The sequence below is a fragment of the Episyrphus balteatus genome, chromosome 1 (genome assembly GCF_945859705.1).
Source record: "Episyrphus balteatus chromosome 1, idEpiBalt1.1, whole genome shotgun sequence".
Lineage (NCBI taxonomy): Eukaryota > Metazoa > Arthropoda > Insecta > Diptera > Syrphidae > Episyrphus > Episyrphus balteatus.
The window spans coordinates 156,417,100-156,431,684 of NC_079134.1; the positions used below are offsets into that span (position 1 = coordinate 156,417,100).

A 14,585-nucleotide genomic window follows, 5' to 3' on the forward strand; every position below is an offset into this window, starting at 1 on the left:
TAAAAATTTTAAGAGCAAATTTTGATCAATGTGAAATTAAAAAAAAAGAGGTTGTCTGTAAAGCCGGTTTACGGACGATGATTTTACGTGATAACGTCGTAAGAAAACAGGTTGTGTGCTTTTAAAATGAGTGAATTGAAGCGTTTATTTATTTCAAACAATCATAATTTACAAGAAAAAGCTAAAAAAAATTACCTTTCTTACTTTTCTCATTATATTAATTTTTTTATTTTTAGAGCTTACAAAAAAATCTATACAATTAAAAAGCCAAATATTTCTTCTAAATAATAAAAACATTTTTAAATTTTTACAATGCGCAAAAAGTATTAAAATAATTTAAAAAACAATCATTTCTTATGAAAAAAGTGAAAAAAATCATTTCCATCACTCAAAAATTCATTTTTTTGATATAACAACCTATACCTAATAAATTTTATACCACCTGAAAGCTTATTGCTTTAGCTCAAAATATATATATCGATCATGTCTATTAGGCATCTAAAAAAAGAGCTAGAATTTTTTGAACTCGATCAATTTTCATCAAAAAAAGCAAAAAAAAAAAAAAAACATATAATTTTATGTTCTCACGCTATTGAATCAATTGTAGACAACCTATAAAAAATTTTCAATCATGTAAAAGCTTATAATTTCACCTTTCATATGACGTTTTAATCTTATTTCTGCGATGCGTAGAAAAAAAGTTAGTATACAGTTGTTTTGAGGTATTTCGCAAGTTTTTTAATTTAACATTGTGTAGCTTGTAGTGAATGTACAGTTAAGTATGATATACCAAAAGAAAGGTAACATTATCAGGATGCTCAAGAAAGTTAAATTAAATTTGTATTTGCTTTAGATCAAAAGATAAAACCTGTTGAATAATAAAACTTTATTTTACCGTTATCTCAAAATTCTGACTACAAAATTGATTGAAATTGCACAGATATAGTCCTGTCTATTATTTATCTACAATATTTCATTTATTTATCTGTTGAAGAAAAAAGATAAAAATAAAAAACGGTTAAAAAGGGTAAAAAAAAACTTGGGACAAAAAAAACTTGTTTTTCCCGTTATTCGGTCAAAAACCATTTTTAAATACCAATCTTTTGCACATGTATGCGTACAGTCATAGACTACATGTTCTTTAAGCTTGAGATTTTTTTAATGCTACAAAAAATTAAAAAAAAATAAAAACTAATCCAAAAATACCCCAAAATAAGTAGGTGTTTTTCAAAAATTCATATTTCGAAACGAAGAGACTTAAAAAAAATCCGTATCATACCCCTAACTTTTTTTAATTATCTTTCGAATGTCGTTTTTAAAATTGTCAAAAAAATTCCCCTTCCTATAATCACTACTTTGTCAAAGGTCTACCTCATGTTTTAGTTTTAGAAAACCATTAATAGCTTGGTTTTGATTTTTTTTTTAAATTTTTCAATACCATTGTCAGTCTTGCAATGAATTTATCTATTGATTAAAAAAATTCAACTCTTTACATTATCGCGTTTAGAAAATAGCCAATTTTTTGAAATTTTGTTTTACCCCTATTTACCCTATCAAAAGATGGAATTTTTAAAAATCCTTCAAATGTATTTAACTTTAGGTTATTATCTTTCAAACAAGTTATAGAAGATTTTTGTATCTCTAATAGTTTATTTTTAATTTTTAATTGAAATTTTTGCCGCACTGCGAAAGTGCGAGAATGGAACGGGAGAAAATGGCGTCACTTTTTTGTGGTGGCTGCCATGGTTCATCGATTTATAAGACGTTATTACGTCAAAATAACTAAGGATCGAGTCATACAAAAAAGTAGTGAATTTTTGAAGAAAGTAACATGCAGAAAAACAAAATTTTTATACATTTTTCTAAAAAACCTTTATTGTATGGAGAGCAATCAATATGATTTACAGGATTCTTACCACAGTTTAAAAGTTTTACGAAAAAAATTAAATTCTTTGAAATTTGACGTCTAGGTTATACCTTTTTAGTGGTCAAGATTATTGTTTATCGGCATTTGCATGAATGTGCTAATTTTCTCAATTATCAAAAAAGGATTAACTTAAGAAAAACAACAATTTTTTTCTTTGCAGCAGACAATTTTCTCAACTTCCTGTGTTTGCAACAGATTAAAAAAAAAAAAACTACCAAAACAGAACCAAAAAACTACATCATCTCGCTCAAATTGCTTCCCAACCACCATCCAACGATTTTAATGAATCCATCTGTGATGACTATTCTCTGACACAGAGTGGAGCAGCAGCAGCAGCAGCAGCTACCGCCATTGCCACCACAACAACCGATTTTCCTTCGCATTAGAATAGCAATCAAAATGAGCGATCCAATGAAAACTCCACGAGTATGTATCGGTGCTGGTGTTGTTATGGCCCCCGAGAACAATGACAACAATCTGGTTGTGGCTGTGACTGATTCAAATGCAAAGAAAAAGGATGTTGTACGTTTCGATACAACCAAGGATGCGCTCTACGATGAGGACAATGACGAGATGAGGGATAAAATACGCGAGGAAATTAGAAGGTGAGTTTAGAAGAGAGAATCTTTTTTTGTTTGAATTAATAGGATTTAATTTGTAGGGCAGAATATTGTCTTATTGTTAGAAAATTCTATTGTTGTCCCTCAACAAGACTGAATGTTGATGATTTTTCAGAGAAATTATTATGAATGGGGACAAATCAGATCAGTTTTTGGTTGAAGGAACAAAAAAGAATATACAATGAAGAAATTAATTTGAGAACAGAATTCAGAAAAGCTCTTTAACTTGTGATTTTAATTTTGTCTGCTGAAAGTACTGTATTGTACTCAATATTTAATAAATTGTACTGAATGATTGTACATTATTCTTTCTATTCTCTTTATTCTTCAATTTAAATAAAAGTACTGTATTGTACTGAATATTTGGTAAATAGTTCTGAATGATTGTACATTATACTTTTTATTCTCTTTATTCTACAATTTAAAAAAGTACTGTATTATACTGAATATTTGCTAAATAGTACTGAATGATTGTACATTATCCTTTTTACTCTGCTTATTCTCCAATTAAAAAAAAGTTCTGTATGGTACTGAATATTTCCTAAATAGTACGGAATGATTGTACATTATCCTTTTTATTCTCTTTATTCTCAAATTAAAAAAAAAAGTTCTGTATGGTACTGAATATTTGCTAAATAGTACGGAATGATTGTACATTATCCTTTTTATTCTCCTACTTTAAAGAAAATTACTGTATGGTACTGAATATTTTCTAAAAAGTATTGGATGATTTTACATTATCCTTCTCGCTCTCCTTATTCTTCAATAAACAAAAAAATACTGTAGGGTACTGAATATTTGCTTATTAGTTCTGAATGATTGTACATTATCTATTTTAATCTCCTTATTCTCCAATTGCAAAAAAAAAGTACTCTATGGTACTGAATATTTTCTAAATAGTACGGAATGATTGCACATTATCCTTTATATTCTCCTTATTCTGCAATTGCAAAAAAAAAGAACTGTATGGTAGTGAATATTGGCTTAATCGAACTGAATAATTGTATATAATCCTTAAATTTTGTTAAATTTTGTTAAATTTAGTTAAAAATATCAAAAGATTTTGCATGACATTGACCATAAACACTTTTTTTTACAAATATAATCATTTTATTCCCAACTCATCGAAGCAAAAAAATTCTAGTTCACCGTTTTAGCATAAAAACTACTCTAAAGTACAAGAGTCTTCAGTCTTCTCTTTAAAATTTTATACGATACAAAAAAAAGGAAAAAATAAACTAAACCACCTTAAAAATGTACACAAAAAAAAAACAACAACAACAAAAAAAATGTAACGATCAACTCTTATAAATTGTTATCCTATGGTAACCTTTTTGCCGCGAAAGGTATTTTTATGCCAAACACTTTGCACAGAGTTAAAAAGTCCTTGAGTGTTTTTCTCGACATCGACGTCGTTTTTGTTGTCATCGTCCTTTCCTTCTGTAAAATATCTCTCTCATTTTGCTATAGACTCATGGTCTTCTTGGTCTTCTACTTGCCTCCTCTCGGGTCTGGTTAAGTCTCATGGATGGATGATAATAATAACAATAATAACCTATTCGAGTCATCGTCGTTGTTGGTTTTGTTACCATAGATATATAACGATACAAAAAAAAAAATGAATCTCCATCGCCTGGGAAATAAAATTAAAAGAAAAAAAAAAAAAGGTTTACAAAACATAGCCTGAGGTTGTCGAATATAAAAATTCCACCCAAAATAACAACTTTCTCCTTTCTCAGCTTTCTGACTTTGAGTTCGAAAAAACAAACTTTATCCTAGAAGAAAAAGGGTATGATAAGAATTTTTTGTTCAACGATTATTATAGGTTGTTCTTTTTTTGTGGTGAATGTTGGTGATCCATTTACTTTTCTGAAGACCGTCTCTATGACGACTTTTGAATAAGAAAAAGAAGACACATAAAGTTAAATAGAACTTCTTTGATTCTTTTTTCATGGCAATAGAAATGGAGACAGAGTTATATTCTAAATAGGTACATATTTCATTTTGTAATGAAATGAGTTACAAACAAAATTCACTTTTTTTTCCTCAATATTTGTTTTAGAGAGGGTAAAACCAATGATTTTTTGTTATAATGTTCTTAAAGCAATCTTTGTATTTAAGCTGATGAAATCTTCTTATTATATAAAGACCTACTCTACTCATTCTTTTAGAATCTTGTTTGAGATATCACTTATTTATATCCTTCGAAGCATTTAATACCACTGAAATTGAATTTCGCTTAGATAAAATCCACGACTGGTTCGCAAGAACTTGCTCTTAGAGCTCAAGTTGCTAACATTTTTACTTACAAATTTGGAAAAATTTATATATTTTTTTTTTTGTTCTTTAACATAAATTTCTTTCAGAAGAAGAAGATTGGTTTTATAAACAAATTCTATATACTACTGAAATCAGTAAATTCAGTAGTATATAGAATTTATATTATAAAACTAATCTTCTTCTTCTTTATTCACTCTAGCCAGGCGACGGGCAAAAATTCAAAATTCAAAAGACCCGTTAAAAATAAAAACTTAATTTATTGAAAAAAAAAAATGTAAATTAAAATTGGTATATGCCATTTTGGAGGTACTTACTACTCAACATCTAATAAAAAATGAAATGTCCCGTTTTCAAAATTTTGATTTTTCAAAAAAAAAGAATCAAAAATTGTTATTTTTTAAATATTTTTTTATTTTGCTCAAGCACCAAATTGGGGGTGGATTTTATGGACTGAATCTCAAAGTACAACATTTTTTTCCCATTTTTAAGAATTCGAAAACTGTTTTAAGCTTTTTTTTTATGAACAGTTTTATTGTTCTATTTATTATGCTGAATCAAATAAGTTTTTATTCATCAAAATCAATTAGAAATATTTTTTTCAAAACACAAAATGTAGCCTCCGAATTCTAAAAAAACGGGGAAAAAATGTTGTACTTTGAAATTTAGTCCATAAAATCCAAACCCATTTTGGTGCTTCAGCAAATAAAAAAATATTTTCAGAAAGAACAAGTACCTACTCCTCTGTTTAGAACTGTACAAAAATCTGAAATTGACCGAAAATTACTGAGTTAAAATCGTTGAAATGTGAAAACATTATTTTTATTTTGTAACACAGTGAAATTAATCTTATAGTAATCTTAAGCATGAGGGTCACAAAGGGCGTTATGGAATATTGCCATATTAGTGGAACACAAATTAATAGTGAACCTCCTAACCGAGGTGGGAGTTTTGCATTAAATATACCATAGATATGAGAAGGGTCATAAGAATTTGAGTCATAAAAAGAAAGACAGTTTTAAAACAGTTTGCATTTCATATTTATAAAATCTTTATTGCAAGTAATAATATGAAAGTTATTTTTAAAATTACAAAAAAAAAACAACTTTTTTAAATTGTGAAGAAGCATTTATATATTTTAAATAATATAAACCAATAATAAAATTTCCAACAAAATAATTTTTGAATTTTTGAAAAAAAAAATTTTTTTTTTGAATAATCAAATTTTCGAAAACGGGACATTGAATTTTTTTGAAATTTTGTTTTCAGATGTTGATTAGTGATTTCTACAAAATGGCATAGGTACCAATTTTATTTTAAAACTTTTTTTCCAAAAAATTATTGATACCTAAGAAACAACGATTTTGAAATTTTTTTTCTAAAAATGCATCTTGATATATCAATCAAAACTGCATACTTGTTTTGGAGGGCAATTTGATTGCAGATTTTATTTTATTTAAAAAAAAATGAATTTTATTTAAAAAAAAATGAATTTTTTTTTGTACCTATGTACCTACATTTTCCAAATTTCTATATAAAAAGTCTTTATGCATTTTGTTTTTATCAAAATTGTTAGAGCCGTTTAGATATGAGAAAAAAATCATTTTTCATTTTGATCATAATGATAGCAATGTTAATTTAGGTCTTAAAAAAATTAGGCCAAAGCTATTAGAAAATCAAGTGCGATTTATCTCGTTTTCGATTGTTTTTACGAATAATTAAAATAATGAATAGTCAATTATTTTTTAAAATCAAACAACTAAACGATTTTAAATGAAATAGTCAATATTTTTAAGGGACAAAACCATTTCAGACATTGTTTTCCTTATTTTTAAAACAAATGCTATTATTCTTTTACACTTTTTGTAAATTTTATCAAAAATGGCAAAAAAATGATTTGCTTAATTCTCTTTATGCAATACAAACAGCACTGAGAATTGTTTTTTCCATAATAGTGTGTTACTAAGAAGTATTCAAATACTTTTTAAAATAACCAAATCCACTTCATTTTAGATTATATCAAAACAAAAATCCCAATATTTTCAAAAATCAAAAGCAATCATTTGCAGTTATCATTTCTCAGAATCAAGATTAAAGCACTTGTTAACTTGAAATACAAGATACATTCACAAATTGATACACAAATCATTTTGTGTGTCTTAATATTTATCCATCGAAATTGGATACATCTTGATATACCTACAAAATTTATGGAGCTAAAATAATATTAGCAAAGAAAACTTATCATCAATCCACCCTAAGTCGGCCAGAGCTATTCAATCTCTAAAAGAGTTATCTGCCGCACTAGCAGACAATTAAGCAATAAAATTAACCGCAAAGTAAACTCATTCAAATAAATGTAAACATAGACACTTAATCACCATAAAACAAAAAAAAAAACCACAACTCACCTCAAAAGTCTTTCCCCTCCAGGTGATTAGCTCAATTGAATTTCTTAACACTTTCAATTTGACAGAAAAGTTTGTTGTTATCAAAATACACTTGTCACTCTCTTACGTCACTTCAATTAATTAAATTGCACTCTTTTCATGCACTTTTACTCATAAATTTATATCAATAAATCATTTTGACTAAAATAAAAATTTTAAGCCAAAAAAAACTACAACAACTTGTGGTAGACAAAGTTTGACAATAATCATGGATATCACAGATCCATATGAATTTATTTTTATTTATTTTATTTATAAAAAACCACGATCACTCAACTAAAAGGAGCTGTCTCTTTTTCACTCACGTCTTTTTCTCGGCATGGGTCGGAATTGAAATCAACAAAATTTCAAGAAGCGACCGTACCGGTTCGATCAGTATGCCGGTATGACGGTGTAGTACCGAAGCCAATGAGCTACTCTAATAATAAAAAAATGAAAACAAATCAATTGCAAAGGAAAAAAGCAGACCGCAGACGATATCAATCTCACTCTCACTCTCTTGAGAGTTATTTTTATCAACAAAACATGTGGTAGCAAAGTGGCAGATCGCAGATTGTCGCGCAATGATCAGCTGTAGTTCACTCAATTAATTAAAAATCTCACACTCAATTGAAAAAAAAAACTTCCAGTAGGTAATTAAGATTACGATTTTAAGAGAGATTGTTTATTTTTTTTTTATTACTTTTTAAATGAAAATGTGTGTAATTAGTTTTAATTATTCGATTCTGAAGAAAAATTAGCGCCACTCACGTTATTACACAAGTTTCTTACATCAAGCGATCATCAAAGTTAATGAACTGATACTGATAGTATTGAAAATATTAGTTCAAGGTTTTGAGAGAAGAAAGCTTGTTAATCGACCGGATTTTATTATATAATCTGTTATTTGATAAGATTGGAAAAGTCTTTTTTGATAAAAAAAAAACTAAAAAAAAATAAAATGCACGACTGGGGTCGCACGTACTTCCTCTTGTAGTTCAAAGTATCGTTATCTTAAATAGTTATTGGAAATTTAAGATTTTGTTTAGTGTCGAGAAAAAAAAATAAAAAAAAAATTGCAAGTTAAAAAAATTAAAATTAAAATTTTTTTTCAAAAACTTAAAAAAAAAATTTTTTAATTTTTTTTTTTTATTTTTGACACTTCAAAATTATGTCTGTAAATTTTGAATAAGATATATGAACTTAAAAAATATGTTAATTTTTGAAAAACGGCAACACCATATTTCCGTTCGCCGCATTTTTTGAGAAAAACTAAAAACGCAGTTTTGTAAGAATCAATGGGAGTATTACCTACACCAAATTTAATCAAAATCGTTAGAGCCGTTTTCGAGAAATTTGCAATACCTCGAAAACTTTATATGGGAGATATGCGTTTAAAAGGAGATATTAGAAAAATAAAAAAAAAAACGGGTCTAGGGAATTACGTTAAAATCATGTGTACCAAGTTTCAAGCAAATCCGTCCATCCGTTTAGGCCCTAGCTCGATGTACAGATGGACACACAGGCGCACAGACCGACGGACGGCATGACGAAAACCACTTTTTTGATCTTCTCCATCATCGTAATGTCGGTTCTGATTAAAACCTCAATTTTTTTTTCTACACGAAACCAATACTTGCCCTATAGAACAAGTAAAAATAGATAAGTTTTAGTCAAAAGATTAAAAGGATTACGTCTACAAACTTGTTGAAAATTCTGATGGTTTCGAGTGTAATAGATAAAGTTGTGACTTGTAAGTTGTGAGGAAATATTGCAGCGGATTGTTTGATAGATAGCAGAGGTTTTGGAATTTATAGATGATAATGAATTGCTAGCTAGGTTAATAAACTTAAATAATAAGATACTTAGCGATAAGATATTTATTTGTACTTTATTGAGAAACGTGAAGACGTTTTAATTTTCTTGAATATTGTATTTTAATAGCATTTAGTTATTGCTCAAAGTGATAAACTGTTTTAAGGAACACTCCTCAGAGTAAAAAAAAATATTTTCAAACATCATTTTTAGTACAGTCAAAATAGACAAAAAGAATAGTAAATTTCAAATCAATGTTAAAAAATTATAACAGGGATATTTTGTTTACACAACCTATGGTACAGGGATTATGGATAGACCAATGCTAATCCGATAAAGTTGAAAAAATTATTAGTGTTCTAAAAGTGGTTGGAAAATTTATTTTTTTATTTTTATGTTATACAAAAAAGTTGGATTTTAGCTAAACTTTGTTGAAACGTACTTTTATGTTTTTTTTAAGATATAATATTAAATTTCAGATTTTTCAATCAAAAAAGTTACCGACAAAATTCTTGATTTTTGAAAAGTTTTGGGATGCCGTTTTTTAGATTAAAACCTTTTTTTAGAGACAAGATATGTAAAAAATTTACTTTGGGAAAATTACAAAAAAAAAAAAAAAAAATTCAAAAAGTCAAAAATTACAAGTTTTCTTTATTTTAAGTCTTAAATACCGTACACGGTTAAAAATTCTGGAGTATTTTTTAATACTTTTTGGCTCTTTAGGTCTACACCAAAAATATATTGTAATTTAATACATGACAAATATTAAAATTTTTTAGTTAATACAAAATGTTTTAAAACTTAATATAGTTGTATTAAAAAATAATAGAGTTTATATTTGAATTTAATACCAAATATATTAAATTTTAAGTATTGCATATTAAAATTTAATCTTTTTATATTAATTTATATTAAGAATTTCATTAAAAGATAATACAACAATTTAATACCAAATGTATTGAAAGTTTAAAAAATGTATTCTTTTTCCAAAATTCATTACTGACAATAAATATTAATCATAAATAATATATGAATGGTGATGTTATTGTCTCTAATTTATCTGTTTCACAAACTGTGGCATGTAAAATCTTATTGCCGATCAAAATTCATCTGCAATGTATGCATTTTGCTTTTGAAAAAACACAAAGCCCCTTCAAATTAGTACAAATTTACAATTTTTGATTTAATTTTTTTTAAAGATACCTAAAACAATGGATTTTTTCTGTTTTAAAATGGCTGGTGCTGTCGGTTGATTAAAATTGAATATTCTGGTATTACAATGTAATACTTTTTATATTAGTTTTTAATAAATTTGTATTATACTTTAATACAATTATATTAAAATGTAATACAATTTTATTAAAATGTAATACAAAAATATTAAAATCTAATACAGCGGTTAATTTTTAACCCACGGCGGTTATTTTCTAATCATTTTTGTATTACAAGTAGTAAACTTAATACTTAAATATTAAAATTTAATACATACAAAAAAGATTAAAAATAATTTTAATACTTTGGAAGTAGCTATTAAAATGTAATATTTTTTGTATTGAAAATTGCTTTAATACAAGAGATGTATTAAAAAATACTCCAGATTTTTTAATATCAGTAGTTTAATTAGTAAAACACTAAAACAATTTTTGAATTCATCATTATTGAACTTTGCACTTCTTATGACCTATTATATTTGCTAGGCTCTTAAAAAAAAATGAGTAAAAGTTGTACAATTTTAATTTAAAGTTACTTTATTTAAAAGACATAGAATGTCCTTTAAGCTATATATAATATAATTTCAAAAACTGAAAGTAAAACTTTTGGCACACCTTTAAAAACGTGACCACTTTTTTGCACATGTTCTGACATCAGTTTTCTTTGTTTATAGAAAATGTCTACAAGTTACAATGTAACATTAGAACCATTTTATATGAGACACTTTTCAATGGACCACCTAACCGACTGCCATGCAAACGGCTGCTGCTAGTCTTTTCCTCTTAAGAAACACTTCACACAAAATAAAAAAGTCTACGTTCACACTACAAAATGAAACTAACACGAAAAAAAAAAAATTGAAAGGTAAAGGATTGCATCCGTAGGTATAAAGTAACGAAAAAAAATAGAACTTTCCATTCGTTACAAAATGTCCTTTCGTAAATCCGTTACTAAAAGTTTCACTTTATAGGTTTAAAGAAGTAAAGTGCGGAGGCGGGTGTGCTTGTGCATAGTGTGACTTGGTCCTTGTTGAAATTTAAAGTACTTGGCATGGCAGTAAGTTTGATAGTGAAAGGTCCTTATATAGAAGGTGTTCAAAGAAGCTAAAGTAAGGTGATTAGTTGTTCAGCATGACACCTGTTGGCGTAACTTAAAGTTTCGTCTTTGTTTTATTTCAAAAAGTCTCTTTCTGTGTTTAAGGTGTTACTTTTTTTCTGTCTAGATATTTGTTTCCAGAAAAGGAGTTTGAAAAGAGATGTCATTGAATTCAATTTAGGATTACAAAATAAATTTTGTAATAGTTTTTATAATTATTCAGTTAATTGTAATTGAATTGTAAGTTTTTACTATTTACTCATTTCGTTAAAGCACGTCGCGGTCGTCGATATAACTGAAAGAGGCAAAAAAGACATTTTTGAATTAAATTCATTCAGATTCTCTTGAACGAGTAGATTCAACTACCTCTAAGAATTTTTTTAAAACTTCTTTTTAATAAAAATAAAGTACATATAGTTGAGTTATTTAAAAGAATACTTGCTTATTGTTACAAATAAGTTCTTTTGTATTAATTTCGGTTATTTCAATTGCAATTATTAACAAACTGTTCTTTTGATTAAAGACGAAATTGAATCAAGGCACATAATTTGGCTATAGTGTAAAGAACAGAATTAGGGTTACGTCCTCTAATTTTTAAACATTTTTAGTTTAAGAAGCTACAATTATTATTAAAACAATTATTTTTACTATTGATATAAATATCAATGAAGCTCTAAGGATGTTATTGTGATTTTTTTTTTTAATGCATCTTGATAAAAAAAAAAAAACAAAGGAGGATGGGCCGTCATAGACCCATTTTCTTTATTTTTGACTTTCCCGTAAACGAATTGGGTAATTTAGGGTATTACGTTAAACCAAAGCTCACCCTCAAATATCTTTATTAGGGACAACTTTTTTTTTACTTCGGTCAAAAATATTTATTTTATTTGGAAAAATTAAATATATTAACAAAAGTTGAGCTTTTTAACAATACAAATATATTAACTTAAAAAAGCTTAAAAAATCATAAGCAATATGACGAACCCTTTAGGGCAATAAAGGGGGAATTTAAAAAAAAAAATTTGTAAGAAGGTCCACATCCATTAAAAAGGTTTTTAAAAAGTTTTAAAAAGAGGTTTTTACATCATAAAATATAATTCAATGCTAAAAAATTTGCATGAATTTTTGCATTAAATTTTTTAATAACCTATGCAACTTTTATCATATGAGTATACCTTGTCGTTTTTTTTAAGATTTTTAAAATGACTCATTCCCAAGCAGCTTAAAACAAACAATAGCTGTTTATTACCGTGATCCAGATCAGATCATTGTTTTTATTTGCTTTACAACAGAAGTAGGATCTCGCTTTTTTATTGTAACGCTAACAAATACAATGATCTGATCTGGATCACAGGAATAATAAAATCCCTTTTCGAGATCGCAAATTTTGAATTCTTAAGAATGGCATATTGGGATATTTCCGTATTTGTATTTTAAAGTTTCATATAATAAAATGAAAAACCGCCAAATTTAACCTCATTTTTTTTTTGTGAGATTATATGAAATTTGTAACCTAGACAGACTCGAACAAAGCTTTAAAATGTACCATACTTTAGAACGCCATAATATTGTAGGCCCATTTTTTTTTTTAAATACACCAGATAGCCCAGTCATTTTAGTCATTTTTAAGCCCAATCTGTGGAAAAATTCCGACTGGGCTGAATTTTGGTATACAGCTTAATGACGGCTTTGTTATGAAGATGTGAAAAATCGACATTGATATCGTGTCCGCGTTAAGAGTTATAGGGGTCAAAAGGTCACGAAAAGTTTTTCGCAAATATCTCGCGACTTATTGATCGGAGGTCATCAGAGGTTATATAAAAATTGATGGTGGTGAAATTATCTACAACATATGCCTAGCACATTTTTCTGTAAGATGAACCGTTTCGCGAGCAGAGCGCAGAAAAGGTGACTAGATTGCACTCACATACGAAAAAATACATATTTTTGGTTTATTTTGCTCGATTTTTTAGGTTTTTATCGAAGTAGCTTAAATTTTTTTAGTTTTATTAACTTATCTTATTACGTAAATACGAATTAACTAAAAAAAATAAAAATGTACACATTGCAATACAAATATTATGCAAAAGGGGGAACCTTTTGTACAATAAGTGCCTTCATTATTAAGAACATACTTTTTAAACATGGTTCAATTTTAGTTTTGAGCTTGTTATCAATTTTCCAAACATGAATTCCATAGAAAATGTCGTTTGGAGCTTCTCAAGAGAAAAATTGCAGAATACCTTATAACAGTAAAAAATAGCTGCTGAAAAAGCTTAATGGTAATTTAAGGTTTATACCAAGCTCAAAACTAAAATTGAACCATGTTTAAAAAGTGTGTTCTTAATAATGAAGGCACTTATTGTACACAAAAGGGAAACATACAACATTTCCAAAAAACGTGGTTCCCCTTTTTGCATAATATTTTTTATCCCATCAATTTTTATATAACTTCTGATGACCTCCGATCAATAGATCGCGAGATATTTGCGAAAAACTTTTCGTGACCTTTTGACCCCTATAACTCTTAACGCGGAAACGATATCAATGTCGATTTTTCACATCTTCATAACAAAGCCGTCATTAAGCTCTATACCAAAATTAAGCCCAGTAAGAATTTTTCCGCAGATAAAACCTAAAATTACTGGACTAAGAGATCGAATTTCACTTTAAGAAAATTCAAACATTTAAAAATACATATGTTTTATGTTTTGCATCACAAAAATTCAAAAGCAAACATTTAACACAAATGTTATTTCTTATCTTAAAAAAAAAAAATACAATATTTATCCATAATTTCAGATTTTTAAATAAAATGGGTAACTATGGCGTATACGTAACCTAAAAAAAAAGAAAAAAAATTTATTTATCAAGATAATTTCAACTGGTCTATTAATATTTCTACCTTCACACAAACATCATTTAAACAATCATTGATGGCTTATTGACCTTTACAGGAAAAAAAAACTAGTCCATTAAAAATTTTAACAAAAAAATGTTACACCAAACGTGTAGGTTTGTCAATCCCCCATCCATTTGCCCTTAACACTCAAATGACATGAAAAAGCTTTCTTTTTAGATAGACTCTGTGCATCAACACAACAACATCATCCATAATTAATCTCACTGAATAATCAAAATCCATTGTAGGTAGGTACATGGTACCACATCCTAGACAAGAGAAATCTCACCGGGAAGAATGACCAGATT

At 27.5% G+C, this 14,585-nt stretch overlaps 2 protein-coding genes across 3 annotated transcripts in view; one reads left to right on the forward strand and one right to left on the reverse strand.

Moving 5' to 3' along the window:
• The window catches only part of LOC129921532 (thiamine transporter 1-like), a 123,865-nt gene extending 116,149 nt beyond the window's left edge, over window positions 1-7,716 (reverse strand). For both annotated transcript variants that reach the window (XM_056003405.1, XM_056003406.1), the window contains exon 1: window positions 7,236-7,716. The gene's annotated coding sequence lies outside the window, so the exon portion shown is untranslated. The remainder of the gene's footprint in view (window positions 1-7,235) is intronic.
• LOC129921530 (potassium voltage-gated channel subfamily KQT member 4) overlaps window positions 2,110-14,585 on the forward strand; it is a 331,029-nt gene continuing 318,553 nt past the window's right edge. The window contains exon 1 of the mRNA XM_056003398.1: window positions 2,110-2,532. Within this exon, the coding sequence (XP_055859373.1) occupies window positions 2,327-2,532 (206 nt within the window). The 5' untranslated portion in view covers window positions 2,110-2,326. The remainder of the gene's footprint in view (window positions 2,533-14,585) is intronic.